At 42.7% G+C, this 24999-nt stretch overlaps 1 protein-coding gene across 4 annotated transcripts in view; it reads left to right on the top strand.

Moving 5' to 3' along the window:
- EVL (Enah/Vasp-like) overlaps positions 1–24999 on the top strand; it is a 178561-nt gene that overhangs the window by 127904 nt on the left and 25658 nt on the right. For all 4 annotated transcript variants that reach the window (XM_075330001.1, XM_075329999.1, XM_075330002.1 and 1 more), the window contains exons 4-5: positions 18220–18292; positions 24595–24653. In XM_075330001.1, the coding sequence (XP_075186116.1) occupies positions 18220–18292; positions 24595–24653 (132 nt within the window). The remainder of the gene's footprint in view (positions 1–18219; positions 18293–24594; positions 24654–24999) is intronic.

Genomic DNA, 24999 nt, shown 5'->3' on the forward strand with positions numbered 1-24999 from the left:
GATGCACAACGTTGCTCCAGACCAGCTTTTCACGGGCTCTTTTCCAGCGGCTACAGATTAGTGACCTGATCGCTAAATCAGGGTCCTGGGAATATATTTGCTCATATCTAGTTCCTGGTTGCTTCTATAGACCCTACATAGCTACAGTTAGGTCCACAAATATTTGGACAGTGACACAAGTTTTGTTATTTCAGCTGTTTACAAAAACATGTTCAGAAATACAATTATATATATAATATGGGCTGAAAGTGCACACTCCCAGCTGCAATATGAGAGTTTTCACATCCAAATCGGAGAAAGGGTTTAGGAATCATAGCTCTGTAATGCATAGCCTCCTCTTTTTCAAGGGACCAAAAGTAATTGGACAAGGGACTCTAAGGGCTGCAATTAACTCTGAAGGCGTCTCCCTCGTTAACCTGTAATCAATGAAGTAGTTAAAAGGTCTGGGGTTGATTACAGGTGTGTGGTTTTGCATTTGGAAGCTGTTGCTGTGACCAGACAACATGCGGTCTAAGGAACTCTCAATTGAGGTGAAGCAGAACATCCTGAGGCTGAAAAAAAAGAAAAACTCCATCAGAGAGATAGCAGACATGCTTGGAGTAGCAAAATCAACAGTCGGGTACATTCTGAGAAAAAAGGAATTGACTGGTGAGCTTGGGAACTCAAAAAGGCCTGGGCGTCCACGGATGACAACAGTGGTGGATGATCGCCGCATACTTTCTTTGGTGAAGAAGAACCCGTTCACAACATCAACTGAAGTCCAGAACACTCTCAGTGAAGTAGGTGTATCTGTCTCTAAGTCAACAGTAAAGAGAAGACTCCATGAAAGTAAATACAAAGGGTTCACATCTAGATGCAAACCATTCATCAATTCCAAAAATAGACAGGCCAGAGTTAAATTTGCTGAAAAACACCTCATGAAGCCAGCTCAGTTCTGGAAAAGTATTCTATGGACAGATGAGACAAAGATAAACCTGTACCAGAATGATGGGAAGAAAAAAGTTTGGAGAAGAAAGGGAACGGCACATGATCCAAGGCACACCACATCCTCTGTAAAACATGGTGGAGGCAACGTGATGGCATGGGCATGTATGGCTTTCAATGGCACTGGGTCACTTGTGTTTATTGATGACATAACAGCAGACAAGAGTAGCCGGATGAATTCTGCAGTGTACCGGGATATACTTTCAGCCCAGATTCAGCCAAATGCCGCAAAGTTGATCGGACGGCGCTTCATAGTACAGATGGACAATGACCCCAAGCATACAGCCAAAGCTAACCAGGAGTTCATGAGTGCAAAAAAGTGGAACATTCTGCAATGGCCAAGTCAATCACCAGATCTTAACCCAATTGAGCATGCATTTCACTTGCTCAAATCCAGATTTAAGACGGAAAGACCCACAAACAAGCAAGACCTGAAGGCTGTGGCTGTAAAGGCCTGGCAAAGCATTAAGAAGGAGGAAACCCAGCGTTTGGTGATGTCCATGGGTTCCAGACTTAAGGCAGTGATTGCCTCCAAAGGATTCGCAACAAAATATTGCAAATAAAAAAAATTTTTTGGGTTTGGTTTATTTGTCCAATTACTTTTGACCTCCTAAAATGTGGAGTGTTTGTAAAGAAATGTGTACAATTCCTACAATTTCTATCAGATATTTTTGTTCAAACCTTCAAATTAAACGTTACAATCTGCACTTGAATTCTGTTGTAGAGGTTTCATTTCAAATCCAATGTGGTGGCATGCAGAGCCCAACTCGCGAAAATTGTGTCACTGTCCAAATATTTCTGGACCTAACTGTAAGTTTGCTTCTCATATAAGAACTTGGTCAAAAACTGTTTGAAAGGTTGTGAAATGTTTGCAGTACTTAGTTGCACAAAAATTGAGTGACTTTTTGTTTTTATACGTCATTCGCAGGCCAGGTCTGGCAACTTTTTGATAAGTGGGTGGGGGTGTCGCTGAGCTCAGACGACAAATGCCTCATATTTTACGCCATAAAATTTGTTCCAACCATTCGGCCAGTTTCAGAGCAGCACTTCTGCACTCCTTGACTAGGAGACTTGCTACCATAGAGGCTACAGAAGTGGCCGGCAACCTAAGCAACAAGCAGTAAACAATACATCTTCCCATAAGGGTATTGTCAGATTGTTTAAAAAAAAAAACTAATACATTTGCAATTTACTGCTTAAATTATCAACTGTTCTTGAGATATAATTTTTTTTTTTGTTTCCAGCTCATTGCCTAAGAGACCACCCACCACTGCAGGTTAGCTTGTAATGTGGCTGGGTTTAGGAGCCAACAGTGCATTACAGCCATCCTAGCCGTCATCGGTCTGGTCCAGCCCGGCTCCTCGCGGACGCTCCCCGATGTCTCCATGCTGCCTTGCAGGCTGCTCAACCAGTTCTCTCTACACGCTCTCTTCAGTTTCGTTTCTTCCAGACTGCGGCGTTCCCGCCGTGCACGGACAGATCCGCCCCCATCTCTCTCTCTCGCAGGGCCATTGCGCTCCAGGGGTTCTAGGTCTGCCACACCTCTTCGTGGGCGGTTACTTCTTTTTGCGCAGGCTGCTGTTGTTTCTTTGGCGCGCTTTCTGCGGTGGCAATATGGCGGCGTTTCAAACTTTTCAATCGGACCGCCAAGGCGCATGGTCACTTGTCTTAACAGGTCTAGTCCTTATCCTGTTCGTGACGCCAGAAAATGAGCCGCCCACCACAGCGCTGCAGCGGTCACCTGCGGGACACTGCGGGGACTTCTCTGTAGGGACCCTTCTGGCAACAGGTATGTCAGGTTCACTTTCATAAGAGTCGTGACGCCACTCTCGGTTTTGCGATCAGGGTAGTGACCGCCACTGCAGTTTAACGAGCGTCTGGGGATGATGGTGTCTGCAGTCTGGTGTTATGGCCTCCCGAAAGTGAGGCTGGCCCCAGGGGCTCGGGTGTATGTGCGTGGAACCACAGGTCGCAGAATAACTCAGTCGCAGTCAAGAAATGTCTTTTAACTAGTTTACTCACGTTCAGCTGGTTTTGTGAGGTAACCCGGGCGATACTGAGATGAACCAGGTATCCTTCAGGCTGGTATAGGGGTGACTGTAAGCTTGCCTTCCTAGCACTTCTTGTTTCGGATAACCCCCGACTTGAAGTATATGGAATTCATCCAGGGAAGTCGCAACTGCCTTTTCTCCCCTTTATGGCCCGTTTGCTGGCAGTGTGGACCAAGTAAAGATGGCTTCTCGCCCCATCTCACTTATGGGCCCCCTCGGTGCTGCGGATGCTGCGGACTCTGTATTGGTTGGTGAGGCACCTGGAGTGCCCTCACCGGCAGGTTTTAGCAGACCACTAAATGGATGTCTGGCTCTAGGGACCTGTCCCCCGTGCGTGCCTGGCCTACCAGGAGTCCCCATACTCAACCACCTTGCTTCTTCCTGAGGTGCCTTTCAGGCTGACTGTGTGGCAACCGAACTCCCCCGCAAACAGCCACTACACCTGCAGGGTCTGACTAGCGTGTCTGCGTGCCCGCTCTCCGCTTCAGACTCGGCTTCTGTGTCCTCCTCCACTGCTTCTCTCTGACTCACTACCGCTGCATCACTAGCTTCAAGCTTCTCCACCCACCACTAGCTGAGATGTGGAGGCCACGCCCCCTTTTGGGTTTGCCCGGGGGTCCCCTCTAAGATGTGTGTGAGACCTGGTCACTCTATGTCTGTGCGTACACACCCTATTCAGCCTTTGGGATTACCTGTTTGTACTCACCCAGCATGGGTGCAGTACTCAGTGGTGCCTGACCAGGTCAGGGGCGCCACTTTTGGACTTAGAAATATTTCTTGCTATAAAAACCGAAGTCCAAAAAGCAACTTTTACAGCTCAGATGCCACCAGACACCTGAACTTTTACATATAGTAAGTGAATACTGTACTTACTAATTGGCTTCTGTATTAGTTTATTCTCCAAGGACAGGAACACTGCTCAGAATACTTGCCCAATGAACATGACAGACAAGCAGCCATATTGCAGCGCCCTCCTGGACACCACCCCAGACTCTGATACCAGTAACACCAGCATAGAGAACAGCACAGGCTCCAAACTCCTTGCAGATCTCATCCTTGGTGGGGATTAGATCCCTGGACTGCAATGCTGCAAAGCACCAGCACTAACCACTGAGCTACTGTGCCGTCCAAGAAATGTTATCTTGCTAAGTCAGTGATATCTCTACCAGCACATAATGAAAAAACAGGAGCAGGTCACATATTTCAATAGTGCATCTGAGGGTGGGATTGCAGTCCAGAGTTGAACCAACAACCCCAGCATTACATCGCACAGCATCAGCACTAACCACCAGGCCACTGCGCTGTCCTAGAGTAGATATCTGGCTAAGTCGTTGATATCGCTACCAGCACTTATTGGAAAATAATGAAAAGCTAGCACAGCTTCCCTTTGTAGTCACCAATGTCAATAGTGTACCTGGGAGATTGAATCTCATTGTCCTCGGTTGAGAGTTGAACCAAAAAACCCAGCAGCAGCACTAACCACCAAACCACTGGTCTGCCCAAGAGCTCTTTTCTGACTAAGTCATTAATATAGCAACATCATGAAAAAACATATATCATATTTCTTCAAAGAAGGAGCATAGGAATCCAAAATCTTAAATAGTAATCTTTATTACACAAAGCAACACAACAATTAAAAAGATGTGTACAGTAAACAGACGAGCTATAGCAGCATAATATTGCACATAATGATGTCAATCCAGGGAAAAGATGACATATTTTGGTGCAGTCCAAAAAAAGTTGGAAAATACTATTGTGATCAACAGAGTTATATTCTGACTGGCCAAAATGACTATGTCAGGATAGGGGGCTTGAATATCCAAATTACATTCCACCATGGGATATCTGCTTTCAAGTCCCAAACCAGCTACCAATCACACATAGACATCGTCCTGTTGCCAATACGTTAAAACCTATACAATAGCAATAAACTGTACAGGACTACAACCACTTCATTTTAAACAAGAAAGAGAAGAGGCGATCTGCGGTTCATTGCATATTTTATTAATATTCATGGAACAAGTGGACAAGTGAGGGGAGGAAAACGGTGTACATCACCACAAACACTATAGGTAAAAGACAAATATGTCAATAGTGTCCCAAATTCATGATACATAGTACGAGGGCCAATCCAAAAAGGGTAGAGGTCCCATAACATGGAGAAAAGACCACATCAAGCCACTATCTCAAAACAGTTCCTGCTGTACAAATATCACACATAGCATATAGCCATATACTTATATAAATATGTGGAGGCAGGAACGGTGAGACAAGACACTTCAATGTGGAAAAACCTCCTTAATCATCATGAGGTCTATACCATCCATAATAGTACACATCCATGTGTTCATAGACCAAGAGGAAAATCCTAGTCAATGTACAAAAGTAACAAATGACAGGAGCAACAATATAGAGATACCTCACAGGCTGATATCATAAATGTATATACGCATACACACACCTAATCCCACATGGGTAAAAATCAAAGAACTAATCCCACATAGAAGTCAATGTGTGCATCACAAAGACAAAAGGCAGTGTAGTGGAATACCTCACAAGATAATTGTAGACCCGTGTCTGCATATGCACACATAAAGTCCCACATCGAGACCAGTGCATTGAAACCACATGGAAGTCAATGCACAAATCCCACATGAGATCAACGTCTGCATCACACGAAAAAAAGGGGGGGATACTGATATATAATGCCTATGGACATGTGAGCAGACGGGACTGCAGAAAACGACCATCACAGGCTACAACATCCCATATGGAGGCAAGTGTGTGCATGCCACAACATAAAGATAAAGGACGTATAAATGTATGAAAACACACATGGACGTATTTATAGATGGGGCTGAAGCAGGAGGACGCACTCAGGCTATGCCATCATAGCATCATCAAGGCAGTAAGCAAACGCTTATATGTATATAGGGAAACTCTTATGGCAGCCAATCGTGCGCTCACCTTGCAGCAGCAGCGGCAGACATCAGACAACAGCACGTGCAGGTGTCAGTGTGAAGAGAGATATATAGCACCACGGGGTAAGAAACCCATAATACCTCCGGGTAACCAAACTATATCACCAACACCCCACACCTGCTATCGGCCGACGACCGCCACCGTACTATGCTGCACGATAGAAGCATATGGGAAGCAAAAAACTACAATAAGGGACCCCAAAACGATTCCAGGATCAGCCATAACCAATTAGGACATTACCTAGGATGAGTAGTTTGCGGAGGGAATGCGCCCGATGCGCATTTCGGAGTGTACCTTATGTCGTGTAAAGTGGACACAATTCCCTAGATTAAGTGCACGCTGTGCCTAAATAACCCCAGTGACTAGTGGATGCTGGATCTGTTAATCACTTTAATTAAACCTTTTTCCCTGCAGGGAACATAATCCATGTAATTCAGGCAGACCGGTTGCTAGACATACAGACTTCCTCCACCAAAGGGGGATAACTGCATTCACGTGTAAATGCTAGCCCGGTCAAATTCCTGACAAAAAACCAGATCCATCAGACACATGTCCATGTTTTACCTGGGTGTATGAATCTCCGTGCTGCCAGCCACTTCCCCGACGTACGTTTCGCGCCCAGCGTGCACTTAATCTAGGGAATTGTGTCCACTTTACACGACATAAGGTGTTTGTGGTGGCTGACTGATCAGATATAGGAGTGTGATTATCTACCAGTATAGCGTATACATATGGCATAGCGGAGATATCCCCGTTGTGTGATTACTCCGAGCCTTAAGCAACTGGTATGTTCGGACTATAAAGCTGATCCGTCACCCATTACTCACTTATCCTTTTCAAAATGAAGTGGTTGTAGTCCTGTACAGTTTATTGCTATTGTATAGGTTTTAACGTATTGGCAACAGGACGATGTCTATGTGTGATTGGTAGCTGGTTTGGGACTTGAAAGCAGATATCCCATGGTGGAATGTAATTTGGATATTCAAGCCCCCTATCCTGACATAGTCATTTTGGCCAGTCAGAATATAACTCTGTTGATCACAATAGTATTTTCCAACTTTTTTTGGACTGCACCAAAATATGTCATCTTTTCCCTGGATTGACTTCATTATGTGCAATATTATGCTGCTATAGCTCGTCTGTTTACTGTACACATCTTTTTAATTGTTGTGTTGCTTTGTGTAATAAAGATTACTATTTAAGATTTTGGATTCCTATGCTCCTTCTTTGAAGAAATATGATATATGTTTTTTCATGATGTTGCTATAAATGTATCATGGGAGTGTCCGATAATTTGAAGACCTTTGGTGTGTTAAGTCATTAATATCACTACCAGAGCTTATGGGAACATGATGAAAAACTGGAGGAGGACCCCTTTTCTAAAGGGCACCTAAGAGGTAGAGGCCTCATTGTCTCCAGTATAGATTTGAACCAACAACCCCAGCATTGCATTGCATAGCATACATGCTAACCACCAAGCCACTGGGCTCCCCAAGAGGGATTTACTAAGATGTCAATATAACTACCACCATCTAAGTAAAGGTAATTAAAGGATAGAGCAGGTTCTCTTTGTAGTCACTGGTTTCAAAAACATGTGATCCACAGACTTAAACTTGGGACCTCAGCGCTAGAAAGCACCCAAGATAACCCCTGAGCTACAGAGCTGCCCAAGGGCTCCCTGATGACTAGGTCTTTAATATGACTACCAGCACCCACAGAAAAATAATGAAAAGGAGGAGCAGCTTTCCTTCACATTCTCTGATTATATTTTTTAACAAGTGTCAGAGAGGTGGATCGCCATTACCAAAAGTTGAACCAAATATCTCAGGGATGTAAATCACTAGAGCTAACCACTGAGCTATCATGCTGCACAAGACTTATTTCCTGGCTAGGTCATCAATATCACAGTAATAAGCAACAGTGCAAAACACCAGCCACCACCATGCTTCACTGCAGGCAGGGTGTTCCTTTCATTATCTGCGTCCTTCTTTCTCCTCCAGATACCGCTGATCCATAGAACAGAAAAGTTCCAGTTTTGTTTAATTGCTCCACAGAACAGAATCATAACACTTTTGTGGCATATTGGACCCTACTTTAGTTGTGGTTTTGGGTCAATACATTATGACACTGACACTTGAGTTTCTCCTCTTTTTGGTTGGATGTCCATCTAGTTCTCATCATCCATTAGTGAAGAATAAAGCTTGATATCTCATTTATTGTTCTGCCCCATACTGGTTTAAGTATGGTGAATCTTCTGGTCTTCCTTCTCCTCTGTAGTTGATGCCCATCCTGGTGTCGGTCCTGCAGCAGATGTGATATCTCCTCTGGGCACCTGTGATGTGGATCATACAGAAGGTGTACGACCATCACACTGACTTAATGTACACAACTGGTTTTATTATTTTAATTAATTTATTTATTGTTCCTTCTTTTTGTTGTTGTTTTGTGGTGGGATATATATAGGAGGCCGCGGTCTACCCTGCCCTCCAGATCATCTACCATCATCTATCAACATGTTAGGCTACGGGTTGAACTAGATGGACTTAGAGTCTCCCTTCAACCTTAAAAACTATGATACTATGATACTATGATAGCAGTATGCAAATTGTACCATATAACCGCTGCGCCTGTGCACAAACCCCACCGGGAAATAAAGGTATGGGACCGGCCGGACATGGTGGTGAACTGTCCACCCTGTGCGAGGAAGAGACGGAAGCAGAGCACAGGGCTCTGTATATGCCATCATACAAAATACATTCACTGGACTGCATTACCTGATGTAAATACGGCACAAAGGCTGAAACTGGGGAAAACCCTTTAATCATTATTACTCACCTAACTAAATTATATAATCTATCCATCCAACTCTCTAGCCAACTATCTGTATTTACACACGTAATCAAAATTTTTGGTACCCCTCGTTTAATGACAGAAAACCCCACATTGGTCACTGAAATAACTTAAATCTGACAAAAGTGATAATAAATAAAACATCTGTGAAAATGAACAAATGAAAGCCAGACATTGCTGCTTTTCTGCTTCCACTCATGAAACAGCCCTGGACAGAAATGATGGTACCTCTGAAAAAAATGTGACAAAAGGGACATGTTAAATCAAGGTGTATCCACTCATTAGCATCACAGGTGTCTACAATCGTGTAATCAGTCAGTGGCCTGTATATAGGGCTACAGATACTCACTCTGCTGTGTGGTGACATGGTGTGGGCCACACTCAACATGGACAATCAACATCAACAATTTTGACCACGTGTGTATCTATCTATCTATCTTTCTTTCTAACCATCTATCTCTCCATCGATCTATATCCATCTCTATACATCACATCACCAAGCACAATCTCTCTATCCTTCCATCTATGTATCAATCCATTCCTCTATCCATCCCTCTATCTCTCTATCCATCCCTCTCTATCTATCCATCCATCCCTCTATCTATCCATCCCTCTATCCATCCATCCCTCTATCCATCCATCCCTCTATCCATCCATCCATCCCTCTATCTATGCATCCCTCTATCTATCCATCCCTCTATCTATCTGTAAACAAAAGAAAACTTAATATTTGAACAACTGCTGCACATTTTAATAAACAGAAAATTGCAAACGTTCTTGTCATTTTCAAGCACTATCTGACGACCATCTACGTAGATGGGAATAAGCCTTTAAGGGCTTTGTCCTGGATTGGCCATGTTTCTCTCTTTATGCTTTAATGAGAATCAGTCAGGTAAAAAACCCCCACCTTATTAATCTGCAGATATAGGGTTAATCTTCCGTACAATAGCTCTGAAGCTGCTCAGCAACGCTGCCAGGAGGAAACTAACTTTATTCCTCCCGACAGCCTTGGACTTCCAGTCATCAGGGAGGCTCCGGCGTGGTTTTTGTATCTACATCCCCCGCACTGATTGACATCCAGCTCGGTGACTGAAAGCCCATGGCTGCCGGGAGGAATAAAGTTTGTTTCCTCCTGGCAGCAGGGCTTTCAGTGCTGGGCAGCTTTAGAACTCTATTAACTTGCAAATTGCCTCCATATCTGTGTTATTGTTGTTTTTTTGTTTTTTTTACCTGAAACGTTCCCTTTAAGTTGCCAATCACAGATCCAAAAGTGTTATAATCTAAAAACAAAATTATTTTGGTTTGATAGGAAACAATTTCTTTAGCACATTTTCCTAATAATAAACTCTCTGGAACCGGTTGCCACCACTAGGGGGCAATCTAAACCAATGTTAAGTTGTGTTTACAGAAATGAGCCCATACACAATTCTTCGCTAGGGTTTTGCAAAAGACGATTGTATATTGCCATTGTATGTAGTAGCTTAATTTAATAAGAAACTTTTTCCTTTTGCATAATTTAATTTATTACCCCCTATTCACTTAGTGACGGATTCTGCGCTCAACAATGACACATTACAAGGGCCAGTAATTAATTATCCCTCGGTGCACACGAACCTCAGCAAAACAGATGTACAATAGCCCTGAACGTGGGCGGTAAAAAAAAACCCGAAACCGTCCATCAAGTAATAATAGGAGCCGAGCCGAAATATTAAACTATCCCAAAAGATAAGAGGAGGCGAGCTGACTGCAAGAAGAATGAAGGAGAGACAGATGGGACATTTACACAATTAATATTTAATTTAAAAAAAACGCAGCATTTTACAAGCTGATACCTTATGTTCAGTTAAACAGTTGATATTCTGAAGTCATTTGGCAGATTGATCATTTTTCCTTTTTTTTTTCCAAAATCTTCACCCCCGTCACACTTTTTTTAACTTTTTTTTTTTTGCTAGTAGAAATTTTTTTTTTTTAAAAAGAAGCCCGAATAGAAGAAGTGATAAAATATTTAGGCGGAGATGCCGTCCTGTGCTGTAGTGAAGGATTTGGTTACAGCGGTTGTAACCTGGCACTCTATGGGAGGGCAGGCGAGGAAGGGGAATGAATAGAATCCATTGAACATTGCTCAAAAGGCCTCGTATAGCATGGTCAGCAAGGAATGGGTCCTTCATTGCTTCTGTCTGTGCCACTGCGATTGCTTCGTCCTTTGCAGAATGTCTTGTAGGTGATGGGGTTTTTTCATTTTTTTTGTTACCTTTCATTTTTTGCATTTTATTATGTTTATTTTAGAATTCTTTTATGCTTTTTTAACATTTATTTATACTGTTCTGCATGTTATTATTTCCCTTAGATCTTGTGTAACGAGCTGAGCACTTTGAGGTTTATGTCATCCGGTTGATTATACTTTTGCGGACTGTCACTTTAAATATTTGGAATGTTTCTTTAATCAATCGGTAAATATTGTCTGGTCTTAAAGGGGACTTAACACATTTTAATTATTATGACTTCTATTTAGAGGGTGGGGCGCTGATGATTAGTAGATCATCCCCCATCAAAGGGGCAAACAGCACTTAAAAAGCATCTCCCTTTCTCTCCATTGTGCCACAATCCAGGGACAATACTGGTTTCAGTGGTCGTAGAGATGTGGTTAGAATATTACAGATTGATGCCTTTCCCTGTATTTTTTGCATTTTCACGTTATGATACATTGTATGGTAGTTAACAGGGAGATGTACCTTGTATTTATAGAACATTAATATATTCTGAGCCGGACGTCGGGGGGAGCAGTAATAGATGGTAAATGGATCTGATGGATGTTACTTTACCTGAAAACATAACTGCACTCCGCAATAATAGGACGGCTGATGTTTCAGGAGGGAGAAGTGAACAAATGTAGCAGGGCTGAGTTTGTCATTTGACCGATTGACTTTTGCACTGAGATAACCTGCAGCGTTAGAATAATATAGTAGGTATCCTGTGCAAAACCACAGATTATACAGTATATTGTGGTTATACAGGGTCATGGCAAGCAATAGCTTCATAGGACAGGTATGTCACATGCATACAAACCGCCAGACCTGCACATCTATAATCCTATTTTTATATATATATATATATATATATACACACATACACATATATATACATATATATAATCACACTCCTTTAGATGTATGCACGCATGTATACATACCGTATTTGTACCAATGTAATTAAACATACATGTGCCTCTTGAAGCCATGCATACATTCAGAGAGGCAGTGAGGTGTTGATAAAATACTATATGCATCTAAGGCTTTGTGCACATGTAGTGTTTTTGTTGTTTTTTCTGCACAGTTTTGTCAGGTTCCTGGTGCCACAAGGTGAAAGAGAATCCTGAAGCCTCCTACAGACAGTCATTATTTTCTTCTTGCAAATTTGGTGCAGAATCAAATCTGCATAACGTCAATTCTTTCAGCATTTTTGCTGCCGATTTCACCCATACTAATGAGTGAGGAAAAATCTGCTCCAAAAATGCATGTAAAAAAAGCATTAAAGTGTGTATTTTACAGTTTATATTTCCTGCCTAGAGATGCAGAAATGGTGCAGATATTTCTCCACCAAATAACGTAGACATACCCTAAAGCAGTTTTCTTCACTAGTTATTGGGATTGGGGCTGATTAAAGGGAATCTGTCACCAGGTTTTTGCTACCTAATCTCAGAGCAGCGTTATGTAGAGACAGAGATCCTGATTCCAGCGATGTGTCACTTACTGGGCTGCTTGGAGTAGTTTTGATAAAACCACTGTTTAAATCAGCAGTAGATTATCATTACAGGACTACTTGGCATGCTGCAGGTAGTCCAGCATATACATGAGCTCTTTTCTATCAATATGACTGCAAACAGCTCAGTAAGTGACACATCGCTGGAATCAGGGTCTCTGTCACCACATTTTACTGCTCCCAGATAGGGGAGTGAAAACCTGGTGACAAATTCCCTTAAATTAAATTCTGGCATAAAGCAGAGTTTAAAAAAAGATTACATATTGTGTATATATATATATATATATATATATATATATATATATGTGTGTATGTATGTATGTATGTATGTATGTATGTATGTATGTATGTATATATATATATATATATATATATATATATAGTGCTGGCCAAAAGTATTGGCACCCCTGCAATTCTGTCAGATAATACTCAGTTTCTTCTTGAAAATGATTGCAATCACAAATTCTTTGGTATTATTATCTTCATTTATTTTGCTTGCAAAGAAAAAACACAAAAGAGAATGAAACAAAAATCAAATCATTGATCATTTCACACAAAACTCCAAAAATGGGCCAGACAAAAGTATTGGCACCCTTAGCCTAATACTTGGTTGTACAAACTTTAGCCAAAATAACTGCGAACAACCGCTTCCGGTAACCATCAATGAGTTTCTTACAATGCTCTGCTGGAATTTTAGACCATTCTTCTTTGGCAAACTGCTCCAGGTCCCTGAGATGTGAAGGGGCCTTCCCCAAACTGCCATTGTGAGATCTCTCCACAGGTGTTCTATGGGGTTCAGGTCTGGACTCATTGCTGGCCACTTTAGTAGTCTCCAGTGCTTTCTATCAAACCATTTTCTAGTCCTTTTTGAAGTGTGTTTTGGGTCATTGTCCTGCTGGAAGTCCCATGACCTCTGAGGGAGACCCAGCTTTCTCACACTGGGCCCTACATTATGCTGCAAAATTGGTTGGTAGTCTTCAGACTTCATAATGCCATGCACACAGTCAAGCAGTCCAGTGCCAGAGGCAGCAAAGCAACCACAAGACATCAGGGAACCTCCGCCATGTTTGACTGTAGGGACCGTGTTCTTTTCTTTGAATGCCTCTTTTTTTTCCTGTAAACTCTATATTGATGGCTTTTCCCGAAAAGCTCTACTTTTGTCTCATCTGACCAGAGAACATTCTTCCAAAACGTTTTAGGCTTTCTCAGGTAAGTTTTGGCAAACTCCAGCCTGTCTTTTTTATGTCTCGGGGTAAGAAGTGGGGTCTTCTTGGGTATCCTACCATACAGTCCCTTTTCATTCAGACGCCGACGGATAGTATGGGTCGACACTGTTGTACCCTCGGACTGCAGGGCAGCTTGAACTTGTTTGAATGTTAGTCGAGGTTCTTTATCCACCATCCGCACAATCTTGCGTTGAAATCTCTTGTCAAATTTTATTTTCCTTCCACATCTAGGGAGGTTAGCCACAGTGCCATGGGCTTTACACTTCTTGATGACGCTGCGCACCATAGACACTGGAACTTTCAGGCCTTTGGAGATGGACTTGTAGCCTTGAGATTGCTCATGCTTCCTCACAATTTGGATTCTCAAGTCCTCAGACAGTTCTTTGGTCTTCTTTCTTTTCTCCATGCTCAATGTGGTACACACAAGGACAGAGGTTGGGTCCACTTTAATCCATGTCAAGTGGCTGCAAGTGTGATTTAGTTATTGGCAACATCTGTTAGGTGCCACAGGTAAGTTACAGGAGCTGTTATTACACAAATTACAGAAGCATCACATGATTTTTCAAACAGTGCCAATACTTTTGTCCACCCCCATTTTTATGTTTGGTGTGGAATTATATCCAATTTGGCTTTATGACAATTTTTTTTTTTTTATTGAAGATAATAATACCAAAGAATTTGGGATTGCAATCATTTTCAAGAAGGAACTGAGTATTATCTGACAGAATTGCAGGGGTGCCAATACTTTTGTACTTTTGGCCAGCACTGTATATATATATATACCAAAAGTTTGGACACAATTTCTCATTCAAAGAGTTTTCTTTATTTACATGACTAACAATTTTAGATTCACATTGAAGACATCAAAACTATGAATTAACACATGTGGAATGAATATACTTAAAGTGTGAAACAACTGAAAATATGTCTCATATTCTAGGTTCTTCAAAGTAGCCACCTTTTGCTTTGATTACTGCTTTGCACACTCTTGGCATTCTCTTGATGAGCTTCAATAGGTAGTCACCGGAAATGGTCTTCCAACAGTCTTGAAGGAGTTCCCAGAGATGCTTAGCACTTGTTGGCCCTTTTGCCTTCACTCTGCTGTCCAGCTCACCCCAAACCATCTCGACTCGACTGGGTTCAGGTCTGGTGACTGTGGAGGCCAGGTCATCTGGCGTAGCCCCCCAGCACTCTCCTTCTTAGTCAAATAGCCCTTACACAGCCTGGTGGTGTGTTTGGGGTCATTGTCCTGTTGAAAAATAAATGATGGTCCAACTAAACGCAAACCGGATGGAATAGCACGCCGCTGCAAGATGCTGTGGTAGGCATGCTGGTTCTGTATGCCTTCAATTTTGAAGGGGCCACGGGGGAACACTATTCTCCTTAAGGAGACTTTGCAAGCCAGTCTGGCTGCCAGGTAAGGGGACTTATAGCTGCCACGCCCCTCTAGGAAATATTCAAATTCTCTCTCCAGTAAAGGAGACAAACTCTAGCACAGCGCCACCTATTGGAAGTAGCGATCCTAAAAGTCACAAGTGGATTTTCAACAATCCTTTGCAATATGACTCAGGATATATAAGCCAGATCAGAATCCCAATTTGCAGACACGGTGTTTCGGGGTGCTTGCCCCTCGTCAGTGCAAAGTATGGGGGTGTCTGATCTGGCTCATGAGAAAGCTATGTGCTAGAGTTTGTCTCCTTTACTGGAGAGACAATTTCAATTTTGAATAAATCCCCAACAGTGTCACCAGTAAAGCACATCCACACCATCACACCTCCTCCTCCATGCTTCGCGGTGGGAACCAGGCATGTAGAGTCCATCCGTTCACCTTTTCTACAAAGACACGGTGGTTGGATCCAAAGATCTCAAATTTGGACTCATCAGACCAAAGCACAGATTTCCACTGGTCTAATGTCCATTCCTTGTGTTCTTTAGTCCAAATAAGTCTCTTCTGCTTGCTGCCTGTCCTTAGCAATGGTTTCCCAGCAGCTATTTTACCATGAAGGCTGCTGCACAAAGTCTCCTCTCAATAGTTGTTCTAGAGATGAGAAGGTGTGTCCAAACTTTTGGTCTGTACTGTGTGTGTGTGTGTGTATATATATATATATATATATATATATATATATATATATATATACATATATATATATATATATATATATATATATATATATACACAGTGTGTCCACCCATATCCTGTCCACCGCCATTAACTTGAGAACGCCGGCATCTATAGGCATAGAAGTGGTGTCTAGGCATAGTAAAGTAGCCATGCGCTACGCAATGAAACCACCTATAGCGCCACCTGGTGGAAAACAATGGAGTTAGCATTTTTTATCTCGAAAACGGAACAATATAGAGAAAAAAAGTGAATTACAAAATTGTAGGGCATCAACAATTCAATATGAATCGACACCTTGCATACAGAAATGCTAGGATATAAGACCCATGACCCCCCCCCAAACATTGAATGCTGGTCACGCATATGGCACTCATTTAATTTTGATGCTCAAAGTGGCCCCCGTCAGCTGCAATGCACATCTGGACTCTGCATAGCATACTGTATCTTGCTGCACGTTGAGAAATATGGTAGGCGACACGTTTGCACAAGCCTCCGTGATTCGTCGTCGTATGTCCTGCAATGTTGGTTGAGGGGTCGCATACACCTGCTGTTTGATGTGACCTCATAGAGAGAAGTCCAATGAGGTCAGGTCAGGTGAGCGTGGAGGCCACTCCACACAGCCACCATACCCAATGACTTGTAGGAAGGCCTCCACGAGGTATCGCTTCACGTCCGCAGCCTTGTGAGTTTTATGTTACCATGAAGGCCTGCTGCACAAAGTCTCCTCTTAATAGTTGTTCTAGAGAGGAGGTGTGTCCAAACTTTTGGTCTGTAGTGTGTGTGTGTGTGTGTGTATATATATATATATATATATATATATATATATAGTGCATCTTTTGTTGCCAATGTTGTGCAAACTACAAGAACAATTGTTCTCCAGTCCTTGACCGAAGTACATTTATTGCGCCAAATTTATTAAAAGGTGCACTTCTCTTTACTAGTTTGATACATTTTAATCCAGTGCCCTCTTTATCAACATTGGTGGCCCAAACGGCAACTCTGATGAATCAGGGCTAGTGTGTCTTTATTTGCAGAGAACATTTTACATCCCATTAGCGGAAGTGACAGCTTCCTCTGGCCCCATTTTGGCAGAACCATTATATTCTGCGATCCGCAAAAAAAAATTGCGACTTGCTTGATTTGCAAATCAAACTCACCCATTCAAGTGAGCCCTTTCCAGTTGCCTCCATTTCTTCACTGTCTGTTTCATATAAGACACTTGGGAAAAACTCCTCAGTTTTTTTTCTCAAAACGGATGACAAATAGATGGTGAAAACGAACACAAGCCCCAAAAATGGATGACAGTTGGCCCGTGTATACTTGCGTGAATTCAGCCCGAAGCCATGTTTACATTACCGTTTTGGAGGTTTTTTTGGTGCAAGTGCTGCCAGTGAAAAAACGACTAGTACATGGATAGCACTCACACCAATATTATTCAATGGAACAATTTTTTTCATGGACCAAATCTGCACATGAAAAACAATCATGGCATGTTCCGGATTCTTCCATGTGTCCGGTGAGACTCGCCCCTTTTAAGCCTATGGGAGCCCAAACAGAAAAAAAACCCTGCTGTGAGAGGGGAAGAAGAGCGGGTATGGACCTGCATCCAATTTTGAGGCAGCAGAGAACTACACCAAAGAGGAAACGTCGCATTGTGAAGCGCCCACTCACAATGAATGGAGGCAAAAGGGATATACAGTATTTCTGGGGATGGAATTGTGTAAATGCAGATTAATGCAGGACTGCCATCACTTATTATGTCTGGTTGACATCATTCTTGGGATTAGGAATATTGCTCATCACGTTCCTCATTTTAGAAGACCCAGGGAACAGGAAGAATTTCAGAGATTCAGTGAGTGGTGATTAGCGGGGAGATGCCAGGATAACTAGGGCATCTGCTTTATATTCCACCGCCGCGGCCGAATGACATGTTTGTGTCTCATAGAAATACTTGTGTATCTGTCTCCATCAGAAAGCCTCATCTGCATATCTACCGAGGGGGGTATGGAAATGTGGGATGAAAATCTGGATTTGTGTTCTCTGCAAATGTGCAAAATTATCGCGTCTGACAGCTCCCGGCTAATAGGAAACGAGTCAATTACATAGCAGTCTTAAAGGGGATTTCCACAATGTCCTGTGAAACAGACCTAAAGGTGGGCGGGGCTAATGCAGATTTTATGAGATTTCTTAAAATGTTCTGTGATTACAATTTACCTATTTTTTTTATTATTATTTTCTTCTTCAGGTCCCGCAGCTCAGCGCCAAGTCCCGAGCATTCAGAATGGACCCTCGCCGGATGAAATGGAGATCCAAAGGAGGTGAGAATTTTATTTCCTATAATCATAGGGGTAATTCCCCCAAGTACCAATGTAAAATTTGGACCAAGCCCCCCTTACGATGAGCTTGTGAGCCTGGATAAAAATATTACTTATTTGCCAAGTACAGTTTTACCCATTTCAGGCAGCATTGTACTTGATATGTCATTTTTTTATGCTCATTTTACTTTCATCCTGACTTACATCTTGTATGATACTCCAGAGCTGCACTCACTATTCTGCTGGTGCAGTCACTGTGTACATACATTACATTGCTTATCCTGTACTGATACGGAGTTACATCCTGTATTATACTCCAGAGCTGCACTCACTATTCTGCTGGTGCAGTCACTGTGTACATACATTACTGATCCCGAGTTACCTCCTGTATTATACTCCAGAGCTGCACTCACTATTCTGCTCGTACAGTCACTGTTTACATACATTACATTGCTTATCCTGTACTGATATGGAGTTACCTCCTGTATTATACTCCAGAGCTGCACTCACTATTCTGCTGGTGCAGTCACTGTGTACATACATTACATTACTGATCCTGAGTTACCTCCTGTATGATACTCCAGAGCTGCACTCACTATTCTGCTGCTGCAGTCACTGTGTACATACATTACATTGCTTATCCTGTACTGATACAGAGTTACCTCCTGTATTATACTCCAGAGCTGCACTCACTATTCTGCTGCTGCAGTCACTGTGTACATACATTACATTGCTTATCCTGTACTGATACAGAGTTACCTCCTGTATTATACTCCAGAGCGCCTCATCCTCTCGACATATGATCTGTACAGAGATTGAGTATAAAAAGTAAACTATTATCTGAGTTTATTTATTCTTTAGTCTTTGTCCGACAACAAACTTATCAGCTGTTGCCAGTAACTCTGAACAGAATCCATAGGCCAGAATCATGATAGGCTGCAATACCAGAATAAGCCTTGAGAGGCGCTGTTTCTCAGGAATGATTCCAGTTATAGACACACAGTGTGTGTGTGTCCAGGATTATTAAGTGGCACAATTTGCTAGTGAAGTGGGTAATCAGAGCTTAATTACAGTTCCTACAGGAGGCCATGTACTAAGTGAAGACACTTCTTTACAGGGGGAGAGAATGATGGCTCAGAAAAATGATCTGTGGCTGCAGACTGGCTGGAGAGGAACAGATGTTAGTCACTGAGCTATATGAATGTCTCTAAAGGAAGTGGTAACCCTTTACTAACAGAACCCAATAGGCACATAAGTATTAGTTATGCAGATTTCAATTTAAAGGGAAAGGGTGACAGGAGGATATCCTCTTCACTTGGCTTTTACTTCTTCTGGGCATTTGTTCTGACTACCGTACTCCAATACGACTGGTGGAGGCAGGATCTGGAGCACCGCTCCCTTCAGGCTGCACCACATTGATGCTCCTAAACGTTCTGCGCTCTCGCATTAGTGATCAGGCAGAGTGATGATGAAGTGCTCAGCGGAGCCCTCTCTATCTCCCTGCATTGATCTCATTGATTGGTGGATTAAGAAAACAGAAAGTCGAACAATTGGTGTTTAGCTTCTTGCTATAGAGAAAAAGACTGACGGCACTCACCAAACTGAGATGTGAACAGGTGCATAACTGAACATGACATAAAATACAAAAAAGACAGTTTGCACTCTGATAATGCTAAAGTATGGAAACCATGAATGTGTGAACATGGACCTGCATTACTGCTAAGGAAAATCTAAGAAAAATGAGATATTTAGCATCTACAAATGGTCATTTGTATATCTGCCCAGTTGCCCCTTCACGGCATATCTCGTAACTGGGCACCTACACTATGCTGAAGCCACTCTCTGGGTTAAAAACCTCCTGCGTATGGGCAAGTAGAAACCTGCTATATAGGATAAGATTACCTGTGGCAAGTGGGGAAGGGGTGCACGGTCAGAAGGTATGACCCTCTTAATATAGACAAAAAGACTGACAGCACTCACCAAACTGAGGTGTGAACAGGTGCATAACTGAACATGACATAAAATACAAAAAAGAGACTGTTTTCACTCTGATAATGCTAAAGTATGGAAACCATGAATTTGTGAACATGGACCTGCATTAATGCTAAGGAATATCTAAGAAAAATGAGATATTTAGCATAATATAAATATATATATATATATATATATATATATATATATATATATATATATTATATATATACACACATACATACTTCAGCATAGTGTAGGTACCCAGTTGTTTTTTTTTTCTCCTTTTTTTGTATTTTATGTCATGTTCAGTTATGCACCTGTTCACACCTCAGTTTGGTGAGTGCCGTCAGTCTTTTTGTCTATATTAACAGGGTCATACCTTCTGACCGTGCACACCTTCCCCACTTGCCACAAGTAATCTTATCCTATATACAGTTAGGTCCAGAAATATTTGGACAGTGACACAATTTTGGCGAGTTGGGCTCTGCATGCCACCACATTGGATTTGAAATGAAACCTCTACAACAGAATTCAAGTGCAGATTGTAACGTTTAATTTGAAGGTTTGAACAAAAATATCTGATAGAAATTGTAGGAATTGTACACATTTCTTTACAAACACTCCACATTTTAGGAGGTCAAAAGTAATTGGACAAATAAACCAAACCCAAACAAAATATTTTTATTTTCAATATTTTGTTGCGAATCCTTTGGAGGCAATCACTGCCTTAAGTCTGGAACCCATGGACATCACCAAACGCTGGGTTTCCTCCTTCTTAATGCTTTGCCAGGCCTTTACAGCCGCAGCCTTCAGGTCTTGCTTGTTTGTGGGTCTTTCCGTCTTAAGTCTGGATTTGAGCAAGCGAAATGCATGCTCAATTGGGTTAAGATCTGGTGATTGACTTGGCCATTGCAGAATGTTCCACTTTTTTGCACTCATGAACTCCTGGGTAGCTTTGGCTGTATGCTTGGGGTCATTGTCCATCTGTACTATGAAGCGCCGTCCGATCAACTTTGCGGCATTTGGCTGAATCTGGGCTGAAAGTATATCCCGGTACACTTCAGAATTCATCCGGCTACTCTTGTCTGCTGTTATGTCATCAATAAACACAAGTGACCCAGTGCCATTGAAAGCCATGCATGCCCATGCCATCACGTTGCCTCCACCATGTTTTACAGAGGATGTGGTGTGCCTTGGATCATGTGCCGTTCCCTTTCTTCTCCAAACTTTTTTCTTCCCATCATTCTGGTACAGGTTGATCTTTGTCTTATCTGTCCATAGAATACTTTTCCAGAACTGAGCTGGCTTCATGAGGTGTTTTTCAGCAAATTTAACTCTGGCCTGTCTATTTTTGGAATTGATGAATGGTTTGCATCTAGATGTGAACCCTTTGTATTTACTTTCATGGAGTCTTCTCTTTACAGTTGACTTAGAGACAGATACACCTACTTCACTGAGAGTGTTCTGGACTTCAGTTGATGTTGTGAACGGGTTCTTCTTCACCAAAGAAAGTATGCGGCGATCATCCACCACTGTTGTCATCCGTGGACGCCCAGGCCTTTTTGAGTTCCCAAGCTCACCAGTCAATTCCTTTTTTCTCAGAATGTACCCGACTGTTGATTTTGCTACTCCAAGCATGTCTGCTATCTCTCTGATGGATTTTTTCTTTTTTTTTCAGCCTCAGGATGTTCTGCTTCACCTCAATTGAGAGTTCCTTAGACCGCATGTTGTCTGGTCACAGCAAAAACTTCCAAATGCAAAACCACACACCTGTAATCAACCCCAGACCTTTTAACTACTTCATTGATTACAGGTTAACGAGGGAGATGCCTTCAGAGTTAATTGCAGCCCTTACAGTCCCTTGTCCAATTACTTTTGGTCCCTTGAAAAAGAGGTGGCTATGCATTACAGAGCTATGATTCCTAAACCCTTTCTCCGATTTGGATGTGAAAACTCTCATATTGCAGCTGGGAGTGTGCACTTTCAGCCCATATTATATATAATTGTATTTCTGAACATGTTTTTGTAAACAGCTAAAATAACAAAACTTGTGTCACTGTCCAAATATTTCTGGACCTAACTGTAGCAGGTTCCTACTTGCCCATACACAGGAGGTTTTTAACCCAGAGAGTGGCTTCAGCATAATACCCAGTTACGAGATATGCCGTGAAGTGGCAACTGGGCAGATATACAAATGGCCATTTGTAGATGCTAAATATCTCATTTTTCTTAGATTTTCCTTAGCAGTAATGCAGGTCCATGTTCACACATTCATGGTTTCCATACTTTAGCATTATCAGAGTGCAAATTGTCTTTTTTTAATCTTCTGGCTATAGACAGTGTGGTACTGTGAGTGAGGAGTACAAGGTGCAACCTGTGTGAGACAGGGAACATTGTGTGTCATGGCGAGCAGTCTGTGATGGTGGTGTAGTCTGTGTGATGGGGGAGCAGTCTGTATGATGGTGCTGTAGTCTGTGTGAGAGGGGAGCAGTCTGTGTGAGAGGGGAGCAGTCTGTGTGAGAGGGTAGCAGTCTGTGTGAGAGGGTAGCAGTCTGTGTGAGAGGGTAGCAGTCTGTGTGAGAGGAGAACAGTCTGTGTGAGAGGAGAACAGTCTGTGTGAGAGGGGAGCAGTCTGTGTGAGAGGGGAGCAGTCTGTGTGAGGGGGGAGCAGTCTGTGTGAGGGGGGAGCAGTCTGCGTGAGGGGGGAGCAGTCTGCGTGAGGGGGGGAGCAGTCTGTGTGAGGGGGGAGTAGTCTGCGTGAGGGGGGAGCAGTCTGCGTGATGGGGGAGCAGTCTGTGTGAGGGGGGAGCAGTCTGTGTGAGGGGGAGCAGTCTGTGTGTTGGGGGAGCAGTCTGTGTGAGGGGGGAGCAGTCTGTGTGAGGGGGGAGCAGTCTGTGTGAGGGGGGGAGCAGTCTGTGTGAGGGGGGAGCAGTCTGTGTGAGGGGGGAGCAGTCTGTGTGAGGGGGGAGCAGTCTGTGTGAGAGGGGAGCAGTCTGTGTGGAGAGGGGAGCAGTCTGTGACGAGAGGGGGGAGCAGTCTGTGTGAGAGGGGAGCAGGTAGCATGAGAAGGGGGGGGGGGGGGGGGGAGGGCGGAGGGGGGCTGGGTGAGAGGGGGGGGGGGGGGGAGGGGGGGGGGGGGGGGGGTTGTAGGTGAGGAAATGGTGAGCAGTTGGTGGAATGGGGGTGGTGATTGCGGTGTAGTCTGTGTGAGAGAGGGGAGCAGTCTGTGCGATGGTGACAGAAATTGGAAACCATAGGAAACAGGCTAACAGATAAGAGCATGGGGAGCAATCTGTAATGCAGGGCACAGTGGCAGTCTTTAAAAATGTGAGAACCTAAGTGAGAAGTCTGATGGCCCCTTCTTTCTTCCCTTGGAGATTCCAACCTCTGGACCCTCACCTTTGTTATATGCAAGTGACCCACTTCTTGCCACCCCGATTGTCGGGGCACGTTAGTCACTCTATTTTATAGCAGTTGGTGAGCCAATAGATAAACACCGATGTATGGAGTCAGTAATTTTCACTGCTGCACCTGAAAGATGTACCGTAGTATACCATTGCACCAAGACTTGTAGAGAAGGAAAAGCTTCTCCCTTCTGTCCATATGCCTTAATAGACTATTTAGAAGTTAATTAGATGAAAAGTCTTTTCAAGGGAATATGACTGAGCTGGAATACCAGATATATGACAAAGACAAAAAACAAAAAAGTTATTCGCGCTCGGCCCCTTTATCATCAGGTTCTATTCCTCAGCCGGGACAAGAGAGAGAAAAACAACAAAAAAACTAGTGATAATTATTCCTTAAAATAAGACGTTCTCCGGAAACCAGATGACAAATGGGTTTAACACTTTCAAATTTAGATTCTCCTGAGGTTTAGCTACGTGTTTAATTCCACCTACATACACACTTCCCATACACAAAGGCTCCGTGGAAGAGGATGCTGCTCATGAGAATTTAAAGGGGACATGTCCTTTTATTTTTTTTTATCACTGACATTTAAATGTTTAACTTTTTGAAATTAAAGATCCGCACCTGCATTCATTCTACTGCACCTCACCATACAAAGGGGTATGCATTAACTGTGCCCAACATGGACACCTCTACCCTCCAGACTCAGGCTGCCAAAAACCATGCATGTTTTTCATTTAATTGCTAAGAATAAATAATTCTTTATTGCATTGCCCACCCCTGGATCTAAATCATGTTACTGCGAGATCTCATCCTCCTTATTAACCTGTGCAGCAGATTGTTAGAAAAACAGGATGACATCTAGTGGCAGAACTGGGGTATTGCACACAATTGATTAAATGTGCTCTTTTATTGTTTTGTAGGCAAATAATGGAAGCGCAGCAGCGACAAGAGACCCTGGAAAGGAGGACATCGACTACAGGCAAGTGTGATCAATGAACTGTGTGTGAATGTGCACTTTTGAAGTTACTCTGTGCCTTTAACCGCTAACTGAATTAATAGAATGCTATTAGGGTGACGTCCCTTTAATCTGCTTGGATATTGACCTTCGTTTATAATGAATATTAATGTGTTCTGAAATATCAATTTTGCAAGATCAAAGAAAAATATATCTGTATCCCATCTTGGACGTATGAGTCGCGTGACATGAATGAATGGAGACTTTTTATTTGTTTGTGGATTAGATAAGTTTCAAGTAAATGACATCAAGTTTACTTGTAGGAACAGATCCTCCCCAGTGATGGCGCTCACGCTCGGGGGACCTCGGC

The sequence above is a fragment of the Anomaloglossus baeobatrachus genome, chromosome 12, assembly GCF_048569485.1.
Source record: "Anomaloglossus baeobatrachus isolate aAnoBae1 chromosome 12, aAnoBae1.hap1, whole genome shotgun sequence".
NCBI classification, from domain to species: Eukaryota; Metazoa; Chordata; class Amphibia; order Anura; family Aromobatidae; genus Anomaloglossus; species Anomaloglossus baeobatrachus.